The sequence below is a fragment of the Maylandia zebra genome, linkage group LG16 (assembly GCF_041146795.1).
Source record: "Maylandia zebra isolate NMK-2024a linkage group LG16, Mzebra_GT3a, whole genome shotgun sequence".
Classification (NCBI taxonomy): Eukaryota; Metazoa; Chordata; class Actinopteri; order Cichliformes; family Cichlidae; genus Maylandia; species Maylandia zebra.
This window is the reverse complement of record NC_135182.1, coordinates 30,318,260-30,333,656: the sequence shown is the minus strand read 5'-3', so window position 1 is coordinate 30,333,656 and position 15,397 is coordinate 30,318,260. Positions and strand designations below refer to the sequence as shown.

Below are 15,397 nucleotides of genomic sequence, written 5' to 3'. Positions count from 1 at the left end.
CTTACCTCAGCTAATTCAGGTCACTAAAAATAAAACTCATATGGCTTGCTGAGTCTTAAAATCCATCTAAGAAGTAAGCTCGTGCTCTAGTTTTTATAACTGAAATTCTAGTACTTCATCTAATATTCAACTTAGCACTAAACAGCAAGCCTCTGTGTGATGTTTTGTGCTAAGTTTCTAGTGTTAGCTGATGACTTAGCACTCCAGTATCCTGAAGAAGTATGCCTCTTTTTAGTGAAAGATTAAAAAAAAGGCCAAACTTAAACTTAAAATAAAATTTCTCATATTTGCTCCAGTCAAACCAGTGCACATCTTTTATAGCGTCCACAGACGGAGCATGCACTCTGCCACAACTGTGTGGTACATGAATGTGTTTTAAATAGTTCATGGACAACGATGGAAATTTATGTTATAGAGAAAAAAATATATATTTATGGTTAATGGTTTTAGCCTTTTTAAGGACTAACGCTTCTGGACAGTGAGTAACTGATGAAGGCTCGATTAGTGAATTAGTTTTTCCTTTTTACCAGAAAAATACAGAGGATCACCAAGCTTATCCTTAACAGATCAGTGCAAATCAGAGTCTAAGTGATATATAACGCATGAAGCTGGGAATTGAAGAGTTCACTCCAAAATCTGACAGATCTGACTCCAATAGTAGAAAAACATGTTCTATTTCATCGTTACTGTTTTGGAATGAGACTCTTGCATCAGTTGTACACAGAGCCATGCAGTAAGAAGGAAGGAAGTTTTTAATTCCACAGTGGGTTTTACCGAGCATGCTGTTCCCCTCTGCTGGGGTTGTCTGAGACTCCTGAGCTGGTTGGGAAGCAGGGTCTACACTGGAGGACTCATCAGCTTCTGCCACGTCAACATTCCCATTGATGCTCAGATCAGGTCCCAACACTATTCCATGTTTCTGCACAGGTAGAATAAATTGTTAGCATCGGAAAGCACCAGAACAGCAATTCCCAAACAACTAAAGCTTACAGTGGTTTTTTTTTTCTCCACACACTGAGTACCTTCAGAATATCTTTCAGCTTCACAGCTTCTTCTCTGAGCTCATCGCGCTCAATTCGGATTGCATCTGTGTATTCTTTCTGTCGCTCTAAGGCCTGAGCAGAGCCACCCACCCAAAAGTGTTGCAGAGTGCAAAACAAAGTTAAAAGTGTGCAAGAAGTGAAAACAAGTAAAAACAGGCATTCAGGGTGATGCAAAGAAGATACTGATTTCATGTCAGTAAGCTGAATATGATTAAATGAAAAACTGCTGACTCATTGGCCATACCCCAATTTTTTTATCCTTCCACTCCACAGTCTCCTGCAGATCAGTTATTTCTCTAACAAAACCCTCCTGTTTCAAACGCAGCTGACGGATCTCCTAAACAGCAGGGAAAGGAAAGCAAAGGTGTAAAAGAATGAAAGTAAAGCAGAGCAGGTATCAACTGTGCGGGAAAAGAAGGAAAAGCTGTGAAAAGCACCCCAACATGCAGCCTCTCTGTGTGACAGAGAGTATAGGTACAGGACAGACTTTTTTTTTTTTTTTTTTTTTTTTAATATGGAAATCTGCAAAACGCTTCACACTCATAGTGAGTGGGTGATGGGGGGTACTCACGTTTAGGAGCTCTTCACTTTGCTTTAGCGTCTCTTTCATTTCATTGAACTGGAACTGAAGCACGCTGTGGGCATACTTCTCTCGCTCGTATTCCTGTAGGGAGCAAGATTTAGTTTAACAGCCAAATAACTGACAGAGGGCACAAAAACATTACAGCACAGCTGCTTTTGGGAATTTCAACACCTTTATTGGATACCAATACTGATTTAATGAGCTGACAATACACGTCTCATATGTCCTAATGCAACCTTATCAGCTCTGCTTTGGTGTAATAAAAAGCAATGAAGTTCAGTTATGATTTCCTTGTCTGACTGTACAGCATCACTTCTGTTTCAAACCTCTTTAAAACACTCGGTGCATAAGGGTTATATGAAGCTTGTTAGATGCTGGGTTGTCCAGGAGAAACCTTTGTACTGCTTCTTATTAGAAGTTAGGATGTCAGAGCCTTGTTTGATACTTTAGATAAAAGATGTCCCCCTGTGCAATGTTCCCTCTAAGCTGCGCGCGTGCGCAATTGCGCACTGCTGGCACGGTCTCTGCGCAGAAAAAAAATCTGCGTTGTGCACAAAAAAAAAAAAAAAAAAAAAAAATCTAACCTGAATTGAAATTAAAGTAAATTGTTAACAATTCTGTTTGGCAGTGTTAGTCAGTAAGCGACTGGCTGCTTCAGTATGGGATTAGAACGATGCCACCTTATCCCATAGCCTAGCCAATCACATGATTCACATTCGTATATACGCAGTTAATCAACGTTGTTGACAGGCTATGACAGCATCCTTATGTGCCGACACCGGTGTTTTAGCTAGCAAAGCGGCTGATGAGGAGTGAAGCCACGTTAATGACAACGTGTACAACCTTTGGAGATGTGAGTAGGACAATTGACGGAAAAAGTGCGGACTTTATACCAGTTTTTAAATTGTGTTGATAGGCCACGTAAAACCAAAGTTATGATAAAAAATATGCAATGTTTGGTTTTCTTCCTGAATACTATTGTTGTTTATATTTACTGCGGGAAGAAACAGTAAAAACGGCATTTTATAAGGAAAACGCTCAAAATCACTCTCCGCTTGTGAGCAAAAACAAAACCAAAAAACCCCACTCTTTCCTATTGGTCGAAAAATGTACCATGTCGACCAATCAAAACATGGCGTTTAGTTGTTACAGGTGTTACAGGAGTGATACATCTCCTGTTGTCAGGCCTGCAGGTATCAGGCTTTTGTTCTCCTTTATCTCATAGCGGACAGAAATTATTTTTTGGAGTGGCACAAATAATTTGTGTGGCATCAAATTTGATGCAGAACAGCTGATTGTTCTGTAAATATTTTGAAATGTTTGTTTAAAAAAAAATGCCCTGGCAGCATTTTTAGGTACACAGCTGCAAAAAACTTTATTGTTTGCAAAACTCAGTTACTTTTTTGAAGAAGTAACTATATAATTAATTGCCCAACATTGGTCATTATATACTGTATTTTGCAGACAGAGAGTTACAGACTCTCTCCCAGACCACAGACTCATACTCATTATACAAGTCAGAGCTTTATTAAAAAAAAAAAAAAAAAAGTTGTGTTTTCAAAATTGGAGTTCAAGTTATTTTTACTTCCAATAGTGTTAACAAACTACACAGGTCATGAACAAGATTTGTTTTTTCATTTTCATTGTAAGTGGGCTAAAGCAGTTAATTAAAAGTAGTCTAACATAAAAATAACTGCTGTAATTTGATTATTTTAATAAGCCATGTAACTGGGATGGATTCGATGCTGGCGTGACCACAGTGCACACGTCTGCTGTTGCTCACAGTGGTCCAAGGGACTGCTCAGGGAGTTTGTGCGTTCGCTCAGACACATGAAAAATTAGAGGGAACATTGCCCCTGTGCCTGTACTTGGGATTTGCACTGATTCACTTTCCAGACGTGGAAGCTATGTAGATATTTTTTGGATATGCAGTCTACTTTTTTTGCAGTGATTCTCTGCGTGTCTATTTTCAGACATGTCTGCTTTGGGGAAACTAAAACATTCAAACTGCGGCAGGCTTTGGTTCTAGATTTTCAGCTGTTCCATGACATCCTTAATTTTGTGATGTTGTAGTTCTCTGCAGACTAAAGAGCTCTTCAGTAAAGATGGCTATGAAGTTGTGGGGCCAGCTGATACTCTAAACAGAATTTATTGGCTTTGACAGGAGATGTCACATGAGCCAAGACACGCTAATGTACAGAATAAATAATTTTTTATGATCCAACATAAAAAATGACATATTGTGCTTCTTCACTTTATATTAATGGCAGTTTTAAAGACAGTCTGTCGTACCTTGACTTTCTCCTCGTGCTCTCGGCGTGACTCAGTTAGCAGCTCCTCCAGCTCCATGAGTGAGTCTTTGAGCGTGTCCACCTGGTACATCAGGTTGTTTTTCTCATTGTCCAGCTGAGCGTTCGACACCATGGCCTTACGATACTTCTCCTCCACTTCTGCTAGTGCATCCTGATGCATTGACAAAGGATAGAGGATTATCACAGTTGCTAGCTCATCACCCTCCAACCGGTAACAGCAGGTGGCTGGCACACCCTGAACCTGGTTGTTCTTCACCACCGTCGCCATGTGCTGTTCAGCTAGCACCATTATATATACAGTATTTTTATTTTACTATGTAACACTCCATGAGATTGCGGTTGATGAATCAGCACTGTGTTAATAAAACTGCACTAATGAATTTAGATTAAAGTCTGAATTATGTACTTTCTGTAAGTGAAAATGAAATTAAGCACACATGCATGCACACACATCAAAAGAAAGAAAGACCACATGCAGATGTCACAGTTAGCATGCAACGTATTTGAGCCACATCAAAGGACTGCTAATTAGTGTCCTTTCACTCCTACTTATTGAGGAAGAATTGAACACTCTCTCCACAAGTTATTAATCTGTATTAGCAGAAGCCTCAGAGGAAAGGATTTCAACCCAGTGTGCCATAAAAGCAAAAAGAAAACCACAATAACCAGTTCAAGTCAGGGGAGGCAAACCAGTTAGTTAACAATATGAAAGGCTCTCAGGTTTATACCTTGACTTCTTTTAGGTTCTGAGTGTACTTGGCTTCCACTTCCTGAATCTGATCCTTCAGTTCGTGAATCTCCTGGTAAAGAGTGCAGCAGCAGCAGCAGCAGAGGTGAGCAGAGAAGCACAGCGTGACAGTAGCAGTGAAGGTGAAGCAGAGAGTTTGGTGAACAGTTAACACCGTGAGAGGACAGCTTCGCAAAGACAACGAGAATGGTAAAAACATGACACAAACTGACAAAACAGCTAGCCCGGCTGTTATGACTGAGTAACTGAGTTATGTTTTTCAGAGGCTGTTTAAAGAAACAGTTTAAATAAAAACTTTGTCTTAAAAATTTGGCTTATTGCAAAAAAAGCTTTTTTTATGTAGTTTTTAAAAATTCCATCGCCTTTTGCGCTAGGAAAACACGATTCATTCTGACATGAGTCTTTCTGCTTTTAATCAAACTATCTTTTAACAATAGCGATCAATAAAAAAAAAAAAACAACTGGGACATGTCCAGCTACTGTTTTGAAGCATCCCTGCTATTAACACAATCCTCTCTGTCTACAGGACTGTACCTTGATTTCTCGTATGGAGCTCTCGGCGTCTACAGTTAAAGCCGTTTCTCCGCTTCCTCTCCGGGAGGACGACCCTCCTAATGAGGTGAGCGTGGCTGCTGTTAAGGCTGAAGCTGCTCGAGATCCCTGACACAACGAAAAAGAAATTTGTTACATAAAATACATCCAAACATATTGTAACAATAGCATTCAGTCTTCTCCATAACTGTCAAAAAAGTGCATTTCTCACCTTCTCAAGATAATCTCTGTCCTCCACCTGTTGAGAAAGATAAACACAGTCAGAGGAATCAGAGGCACATGAGAGACCACAGGGCCAAGAGGATGAACTGAGGGAGGAAGGAAGTCCCACAATCGTCACTGCAGCTACCGTAGCACTGATTTATCTTCACATCTGCTGATAAAAAGCAACACACCATACAAAAACCTCCAAGGACCGGAATCTGCCATCTATTCACAAGCACAAATTCATCTCTGTAGCAGCGTGCAAATGATTAATCAGAGTGATGTCAAAGCTCTCTCAAAAATATCAAACTAACAGCAGATCTGTGTTAAAAAAAACAACAGCACACACAGAAACTGCAGTTTCAACACAGATTAACTTCGCACACAAACCCAGTTAACAGCAATCGCTGTCTTTGCAGTAATAATAAACAAAGTTAGTTTAAAAAGGAAAAGGAAAAACCCCCCAAAAAACAGGCGGCATATAAGAAATCAGGCAGGAACTCAGCTCACATCACAGCCTCGGCCTGCGGGTGCAAAGCTACTCACGTCAGGAAAGTCGGGAATAGTGACATCGTCCAGGTCCCTGGGAAGACCACTGCTACTGCTTCTCAAAAAACTGGCAACAGAGCTGCAATTGCCCTGCGACAGCCACCAGGGGGCACAACACAACAACAAAGAAGCCAAACACTCATTGAATGTTAAGACTTCAGAAAACTTTAAAAGTACTAATTGAAAAAGTACAGCAGGGGCTAAAATTACCACTAATAATCACCATCAGTGCTGTAAAGGTTATTCATCAGTGTATTTAACTTTCATTTCCTATTTTCTAAAACCTGGATGTGTGAAAAAAGGGCCGATAACAAAAAACACAGACATCACTGTGCTGTCCAAAAATGCAAAAAACCAAACTTGTTATTACACAAGTTTGCACGTTCTGCAGCACATTGCTACATAAAGATGTGTGTGATAAGTTAGATGGCACTAATTTAAAAGAGGAACATTTGTGGGACTGTTTCTGTCACTAAAATGCTTCACTTAAAGTACTCTGTGCAGCTGCAAGCTGGTGACAGATGGTCCCAGTCAGGAACTGCTCTGCAGCTGATCCAAAGCTCACTCGACCACTCCGATGATCACACACTCTGGACCAAGCCCACACTTCAGGCATGAAAGGGATTATCCTTTGTGACCTTCAGGGAGTTAATCTCCACATTACTGATAAACTTGATGGTATGTATTTAGCAGTTACGCTCCACAAGTTCACCAGGAGTGAGTTTTTGTTTATACTCTAAATACGGAGCATTGGTATGTTTTCATGCTGGAGATATCTGCAGACAGTGTTAACTGTGATGCATTCAGATCAAATACTCAACATAGTTTAAGTGCTAGGAGAGTTAGAAATATCTGAAAAATTATCTGACACTGTGCCATGAGATTTTGCCACAGACTCCGGATCTTCTTTATGCCATCGACACCCAAAAATGGTCTGTGGGTCACATCTGTGCTGCAGAGCTGGTAGAAACTTCAGCAAACACCGGCCAAAAATAAAATATCAACATGCCCAAGATAAATGACATGAAATGTTTTAAATAAACAATATTTTTTTTAAATCTGATTTTAGCTCCCTGTGAGAGTCATTACTGCAAACCGCTCTTATTTATGGTTGAGCTATTTTCCACTTTCCCTGCTCACTTTGACTGCAAGTACACCACCTCGCACACGGAGTGGAGCTGATGGAAATGGGAGGAGTAAGGATTGTAAGGGGTGAATATTTCTATGTCTGTCTGAACACACTTTGAGTGAACAAATCCTCCAAACAGTGAATCATGAGCTAAATGTTTCAGTCTAAATGCACGATGGGTCAATGAAAGCATCTTGTCATTTAATGTTATGTCCACATGGCATGCAGCCTAAATCCTTTCAAACTCCAGGATGAGGAGACGCGTGTCTGAGGAGGAGAGGCTCACCACTGGGCTGGTACGGGCTGACCCGGCCCTGCTGGACGTTCTGGAGCCGGAGCTGCGATAACTAGTGTACTCTACAGGCTGCAGAGAGAAAACGTCGTCATGTTTCTGTCACCAACTACCATGCACACACTCACATGGTGCCTTTAGTACATAACATGCATCTACCCTTCTTTGTTACTTCAGCTTTACCATGCTTTACCATATTCAACATCTCTTATGCAGCAGAAAAAACGTACATCCTAAATGATGACTAAACTAAACTATGTTTTAGGTAAAAGTCTCTAAAACTAAATCAAAATGTGTTGTTAATGCTGCTTCACTGCACTTGTTTGTACCTCCTACTCTTGTCTGTGTCCAATTTGTTGTTAAGATCTGAGTTGTGCTAATTCATGCATGCCCTTCTCTATAAAAAACTATAAATGCATGTTGTGTGTGTGACTTCCTATTAATTACTACTGCCCATAAACAAGAAGATGATACCCATGCCATATACACGAATCCTTTTAAAAAGCAGATCATTTGCCCAATTGCAGATGATTTACATCCACTGGCTCACCCGGATTCACTCTCCTTTCAGGTAACCATTAGAAACATCCATCCAGACCATATTGGCACATGCAAGTTAATTTAAACACACATCAAACTGAACACACCACCACACACCAAATAACGCCACAATTCCAGCAACATCTTACATGAGAGCCGGCGCTGATGACTCGCCGCGACCCACTGCACAGACTGTCTTCATATAAGGAGCTCTGGACATCACACACACACACACACACACACACACACACACACACAGGGTCAGCTCAGGGTCACACCTCAGCAGTGTGAGCAGACTGTAAGGTTTCTATATTTTGCTCAGTGGATTAAAAAAAAAAAAGAAAAGTGACCGCTGCCTTCAGTGCCTGATTCAAACTGTGCTCTGTGAGGAAGCCTTTAACTGAAATATTTTGCTGTTGAGATCAACAAACTCAGATGCAGTTGCACATGCTGGTGTGGAGAAGTGCAGGTCGAAGGTGAGTGGGAGGTGTAGCGGTGAAAAAGGTGAGCTGGAAATGAACCAACCCTACGATAAAGCTCCTGGCTGTACTGACTGAGTGACCTGTAGAACTGCAAGAAGGGATGAAGAAGGAAGGAACAATGATGCTCACATGAGAAATAAATGAATAAACATTTAACTTTAAGCTCTGCTGTCCTGCTCCCGCGATCATGAAGCAGCAGAAAACTGTTTTTTTGGGGGGTAAGTGCGTGTGTCTTTCTGATGGTCTGGCTTTTGTCTGCATACAGACCTGGTAACCATTGAAAGCTGAGCCTGGGTTTCTGGAAGAGGACAGACCATTGAGGCTGTACAAGTCAGAAGAAGCGTAAGAGGCCTGAAATGAGGAGAGCGAGAGTGATGAGCAGAGATAAGAGGGAGACGAGAGAAAAACTGATAGGAGGTTCAGAAGGTCACACAGCTGTTTGTTGAAGCAGCATTTAAAAGAGCGCAGCAGTACACACACACACACGAAATTAAGGGTATTCCTTCCCGACTTCACTTTGGTACCATTGTAAACTACGGTACTGTGCAAAAGTCTTGAGCCTTCTTCATATTTTTGAAGAACCAGGCATTCTTATATTTTTAAAGTTCTTCAGGTTTTCTGATAATCTTCTCTTTTCAGAAGTTATTGGCTGCTTTTTTCCTTTCATTTTCAGTCCAGTCCTTGTGCCTGTTCGTTAAGCCATTAATGACTGACCTATTATTATTCAAGCATTAAAAAGACACCTAACTCAACAGATGAACCAGTTGTGTCTACATATAACAGACAACTTAGCAAAGAGCCCGTTTTAAATTGTATATTTAGGCACTCCTAGCAGCCTGTCACAAAAAACACATTATGTTCAGTGAAGCCTCATCAGAAAATGTCTCAGTGGCTCTCAAGAAGCCTTTCTTAATGAAGAGAAACAGTGAGAAAAGGCTGATGATCTGTAATCAAATGATGAATCCAAATTTAACATGAAACAGATTTCGATTTCAGTACAACAATGATCGCAAACACACTGCCAATGCAGTAAAAGCATAGCTGAATAGAAAAACACATAGTGGAGCACTATCAGTGATGGATTGGTCTCCTGAGAGCCCAGACCTCAACATTATTGAAGCAGTAGGGGATCACCTTGACAGAGACCAGAACACAAAGGCTAAAACATCCAAAGAAGAGCTTTGAATGCCCTTCAAGAAGCCTGGAGAACTATTCCTGCAGACTATTCAAAGAAATTAGAGGAAACCTGGACGGGAAGAGTTCAGGCTGTGTTGAAGAATAAAAGTGGTTACAACAAATACTAAATTTCAAGCTTGTTGAAAGTAAAACAAGCCGTTGTTACTTTATAAATTTTAGATTATAGATTCCTGCAACTATTTTCCAAGAAACATGAAACACAAACAAGAAGGATGACTCAAGAGTTTTGCACAGTATAACCACTCTTTGCAGGAAAAATGTCACAGTCGTGTTTGAAGCTTCTTTTAAATTCAAAGGCAGACAGCTGCCCAGGCTTCAACACCACATCAGCAAGTTCAGTAACATCTAACCATGCACCAGCGAGTAATAGAACTTGTTAGACCACACACACTACACAAATATTTCAGTTAAAATAAACAGACTAAACCGTCAGCGGCTACTTTGGTTATTAGTCATAACTTCGGACAGCGAGTGGACGGCGTGCAGAGCCACGCACCAGCTGCAGGTCTGATCGGGAGACACGAGACAGCCGGCTGTCATCGCTCAGTCTGGAGCTCTGAGAAGCGGGAGACACAGGTGATACCATCAAACACTGTCCAGCAAAATCTGAACTCACATCATCACCAACGCATGCAGTGTTCAAAGTAAAGCAAATAACTGTCATGTTTAAAGGAAAGCTAACATGTCCCATACAAATGTGGCCAAACAGACACAAAAATGAGACAGTACAGTATAATAGTGTTTATATTTCAGCTTTTTAATTAAAGTCATAAGAGCTCCCAATTTGTGTTTTGTTATTTTTCAGGGGGATGAATAACAAAAAAAATGAGGAAGGAAATCTTATTGTTACTGGTCTAATCATTCAATCGTGAACAAAAAATAACTTCCATTATTTGAATGCTCTTCCAGTTAATTCACTATCCGAACGATCTTCACGGCTTACACACGCTCAAGATCAGCAGCTCCACACGGGACATCCAAATAACAATTTCAGTGTTGGTTTCACAAATGTTACACCCTGTTTGTCATGTTTTAGTTCAGGTTTTTATCTTAGGCTTGTTACTGCCTACCTTTCTGTAATAGTTGACCACTAACAGTAATCTTCAAAGGAGTTTTCAAAGACAAATAAAGTTATTAGAAGCAATATTAGAAGTAACTCTATTTACAAGGTGTTACTAAAAAAATTCACCTTCTCCATTGAGTACAGCTGCTTTGTTTCTGTAAGCCCTTTTCTAACCACCTGTATGAAGCTTTCATTTTTTGAGGATGTCCAAAAAGCAACCCCATTTAAGTTGATTTTCACCAAGCTGGGAAGAGCCAAATCTGAAGTGAAGGGTGGATTGTGAGTGAAAGCTGTGCTGGTCTGAACAAAACACTGGTATGCTTGCAGTTGTGCTCCTGTTGCAATGCCTCTGGGTCATGATCAGTCCTCCCACAGCAGTGACATGAGGGTCAGGTCAGTTTGACACTCAAACACATGTAAATGAGGTTAAATTTGGACAATTTCTAATCTACAACCTGCCACAGCGCTGGAAATTGTCCCGAAGCGCACACGTAGATCAGACAAATTTAAATGTTTTTCTCTTTCTGACTGCAGTTTGCAAAGACTTTTTGCAGTTTGCAAAGACCATTAAAATGACTAAAATACTTTCCTGCCTTGTGGCAACATGTGACATCCTGCTTTACAACCTATTGTTATCAGCTCAATCTGCCTCTGCATTTTTTGTCAACAAACAAGTTTTAACACGCGGCAGGTGTAGCTGGCTCATCAAGCCATAAGCAAAAGCAGATCTCTCATATTGTTCCAGCGTAAGGCTGTTTGGCGGCATGGATCAGAGATGGACAGCACGCACCGTGAGGTCTAGCCTGGAGCGAGACACTCTGCTTTCATCACTGAGTCTTGAGCTCTGACAGAAAGAGGAAAGTTGTGAGCAGATGCTGCATAAACCTTCCCCCCCCCCCACATCAGCTTGAATGCTTTAATCAGTTTGACACACAGCTACTGACCCTGTCAGATATGACGCTGTATTCGTCATCACAGCCGTTTCTCTGCGAATCAAGAACCAGAATGAAACACACAGATACCAACTCTGTTTGTGCCATGTGTGCAGCAGTTTGAGCTTTTACATACATCTCTGTCTTTGTGCTTATGTTTCTTCTTTTTCTTTGACTTCTTATGTGAGGAGGAGCCCTTGAGAGTGAAGAGAAGCAGAGCAGAGAAGTATAACACAGAGCCGTTTGGACGACAGGTTTGAGAGTGCAGAAGCAAACCGAGCTGCCTACCGAATGTTCATGCACAAATGACTCTCCACACTGAACACACAGCGATTAGTGGCACAATAAAAAACTGATTCAGCCAATAAAATGACTGAGCCAAATATCCGGGATCTTGCATGTCCGGCAGAATGATTAGTAAGAAGAATTTTTCCACAATTACGAAGCACAGGAACAAGCTGCACTACAGCCTAAAATAGTGCAGAGTTTGTTTTGGTTGGAGAAGGATGGCTCCTCAACAGATTCCAAGGTAATCAAAGTTCCTCTACAACAGCACAAACAAGAACTCAATGAGCAACTCTGGAAATTGCTTTGGGAGGTTAGTGATTGATAATGCTAAAAAGCCTTCCAGGGAATTGCCGTGGAGTTTAAATATTTTGGCAGTTTTACAAGGCTTAGAGGCTTAACAAGCTTCAGCTCCAGCTGCTTGGCGTAGAGGAGGCCTACAACGCCCTCGATGTTACATCTTTTTAAAAGGGTTTATGCATCATTTGCGACATCGTGCACAGGTTTACTCAAACATCTGATCATAAAGTAAAGAAATAGGCAGATGGATAATGAGAACAGACAATAAGACCTAATCTGTGTGTTATAACTTAAATGTCTGGCACACAAACATGCTTTGTATTACTATTATTTGAGTTACTGCAGGAACTTGCAAACCAACTGTTAGTCAAAGCAAACAATTCACAACATATCTCTGGGAAAAGCAGTTCAAATTCATCCATCTCGTGTTCAGACACTGTCAGCTCTTACCCCTCCACCATAAGCTCCAACTGCATCAAGATCCGACTGTGCAAAAATACACAACATCATCATGTCACACTAACACCAGCTTGCCAAGTTATCCAGCACTGACACTCTGTCTCCAGAGGAGAGGGTCGGTTTTTGTGAATGAAAATGCAAAGAGAATAACTGATAGGAGAAGAATAAAGGAGGCTTTGTTTTTTTTTGTTTTTTAAAATTACATGAGCTGTTTGTGATACTGACCCTGGCGCTGCCTCGGCTTCCCACTGACATCCGCTCATCGTCGTCTGAGAGCTGCGTGAGAGGGCGAGAGAGTGAAATGGATGGTTAGGGTTCGGAGAATGCAATGGCTTACATCTGCAAAGACTCCAAACATGAGATTCTGACAGGAGGCCTCGAGCTGCAAACACACATGGTTCCAAGTCAGCTTTCGGTGTGACCCTAAAGACAGAAACAAACCTCATCTAAACTTCACCACTGCTTCCTTCAGCGCTCTACTCAGATGAATAAAAACAGAGAGCTGCCTAAAGTATGAGCCTGATTCAAGTGTCATGAAAACATGCTGCTGGATCGACCAACACAAAGCCGCATATAACTTCTAATTTAGTTACTCTGTGCTGTGTTCGTCCGGCACTGACATTTTCATGGTAAAAGACAACAGATTATGGAGTTAAAGCATGAAGAGGTGGAAACAGAGAGAGAGGACTACAAACCATGTGAATCCGTGAAGGACGTGAGTACCTCTCACTGTCTTCCTGAATAAGGGAGGGGAGGGGTGATGATGGAGGAGAGAAGGGATGGAGGGGGTAGAAAGGTAGGAGAGAGATGTCAAACATCAACAGGACAGACGACCAAAGAGGAAAGTGTCATTTGAGCGTTTAAATGTGTTTTGAAGAGTCCAGGACAGATAAACATTTAAACACCACAAAGAGATCAAAGTCATTTATTGCGTTGCTTTACATTGTTATGTTTTATTTTATTTTTTATCACACTAAATTTTTTATCTGTGAAAAGTGCTATATAAATACATTTTGCGTACTTGCTGAAGAACTGATAGTTAATTTAAAGCAAAGGGAATCTGTCATGCAATTTGTATTTGCCAGGTGATAAATTAGATTTAACTGCACTGCTGTTTTCACCTTTTAACTGCGTTAAGATGTGGATTAGAACATATCTATTAGTCCATTGCTGATTATTTGAGCAGATTTCTTTATGTTTTTATTGGCTCAATTTGGAGTCTACAAAGAAAAAATGTGCATTGGAATGGTCAGCTTAAGTGGTTCTTCCTCAGGGCTGAACAGCACCACAAAATAGTGCCTCCCTTTTGTTTTTTCTCTGGAATTTAGACATTATGCCAAATAAATAAAAAAGTAATTTAAAAAAAACCTCTTTATTCTAGTAAACAAATCCCAATATTTGGGTTCAGATGTGATTAAACACTATCCAAACTCCATCATCTTTATTACCCGAATCTATTGGTACAATGCAAACGATGCATATTTTATACCAAGACAACAGCCATGTTTACATGGACACAAGTAACCAGTTAAAAAACCTGACTGGAATAGAAATGCTTCACCTAAACACACCAACTGGAAGATTTTGACCCAATCACACACCTTCGTAGCTTAACCTACCTAGATACAGGTAGGTTACACCAATCCTTAATCAGAGAGGTGTGCATGTAAACACTTTTTCCAGTCAGGAATGTTCTCGATAAGTCGACTAGTCCAGTAATTGTTGCTAATTGCTAATTGTTTACATTTCTACAGCCATTTGCTACTATATAGAGCTGCAGCCTCGACATAGTTGTAGAAAAATGTAAGTCTGTTAATATAGGACCTGATCTTTGTGTTAATATTATTATTATTCTTTTCAATCACAATGTTTTCTTTAGTAGTTTTTTCAAACATTAATTTGTCATATTTTAGTAATATATGAACAACTTTTTAGTAAAACATTTTGACATCATATTTGATATCATAAAATATTTATTTTAAGTGTTTTTTTTTTGTTTTTTTTAACTTCTTCATTGTGTGGAGCATAACATGCAATGTTCATAATGCACATAATGCAAGGTGCCACCCGATTAAGCAGAGTTTAAAGTAAGATTCAGTATTGAACAGATTAATTAACAGTTTCAATGGCCGTTGTTTAGACAGTTTTTGACATTGACCATTAAACAATCCTCAAATTTAATTTGATATCTCGAGTCTTTTAGTTTTAGACTAATTTCTTTTTCTTGTTTAGTCGACTAAGAAATTCTTTGCCAGAAACTCCCCTACTTCCGATGTTCAAAGTGAAATTATCCTTACTGCGCATGTCTGTTACCATTTAGTGAACATAATGTAGGTGCATTCAAAAAGTGACAAATGTGAGAGAAGGGAGAAACTGAAACCCATACGATGCAGCAAGGTGACGATAAAAAAGGAGACATCCAGAGAGCGGTGTTTGTTTACAGCAATCACAACTACTATTTCTACTATTCCCAGAAAGTTGGACAATTCCAAAATGATTTATTCTGTTTAAATGCTTGACACATGATGCAAACGCACATTAGGATCAGATCAGCTCAGTTAGGGTCAATGTAAACAGTGAAGCTCTAATTTGACACATGTAAACATGGCCACTGACACAGTGACACAACCTGGGTAAAAGGAAGCTCACAGAGGCTCATCCATGCACACTTTAAATCCACAGCTGTCAAACAGTAATCCAGCTGACACTCATGCAATTTTCGCCACA

The 15,397-nt window shown here is 40.2% G+C and overlaps 1 protein-coding gene across 13 annotated transcripts in view; it reads right to left on the bottom strand.

Annotated features, from left to right (window-relative positions):
- Nucleotides 1-15,397, bottom strand: part of lrrfip1a (leucine rich repeat (in FLII) interacting protein 1a) — a 48,964-nt gene that overhangs the window by 7,261 nt on the left and 26,306 nt on the right. For 3 of the 13 annotated variants that reach the window (XM_012921295.3, XM_076875240.1, XM_076875241.1), the window contains exons 6-25: nt 13,366-13,407; nt 12,896-12,946; nt 12,662-12,697; nt 11,763-11,822; nt 11,639-11,680; nt 11,485-11,538; nt 10,128-10,187; nt 8,702-8,785; nt 8,478-8,522; nt 8,102-8,164; nt 7,407-7,484; nt 5,989-6,081; nt 5,450-5,476; nt 5,221-5,346; nt 4,667-4,738; nt 3,919-4,089; nt 1,615-1,707; nt 1,288-1,380; nt 1,023-1,115; nt 775-919 (exon numbers count right to left, since the gene is read on the bottom strand). In XM_012921295.3, the coding sequence (XP_012776749.2) occupies nt 775-919; nt 1,023-1,115; nt 1,288-1,380; nt 1,615-1,707; nt 3,919-4,089; nt 4,667-4,738; nt 5,221-5,346; nt 5,450-5,476; nt 5,989-6,081; nt 7,407-7,484; nt 8,102-8,164; nt 8,478-8,522; nt 8,702-8,785; nt 10,128-10,187; nt 11,485-11,538; nt 11,639-11,680; nt 11,763-11,822; nt 12,662-12,697; nt 12,896-12,946; nt 13,366-13,407 (1,528 nt within the window). The remainder of the gene's footprint in view (nt 1-774; nt 920-1,022; nt 1,116-1,287; nt 1,381-1,614; nt 1,708-3,918; nt 4,090-4,666; nt 4,739-5,220; nt 5,347-5,449; nt 5,477-5,988; nt 6,082-7,406; nt 7,485-8,101; nt 8,165-8,477; nt 8,523-8,701; nt 8,786-10,127; nt 10,188-11,484; nt 11,539-11,638; nt 11,681-11,762; nt 11,823-12,661; nt 12,698-12,895; nt 12,947-13,365; nt 13,408-15,397) is intronic. The other 10 variants (XM_076875244.1, XM_076875242.1, XM_076875243.1 and 7 more) reach the window with 10 other exon arrangements.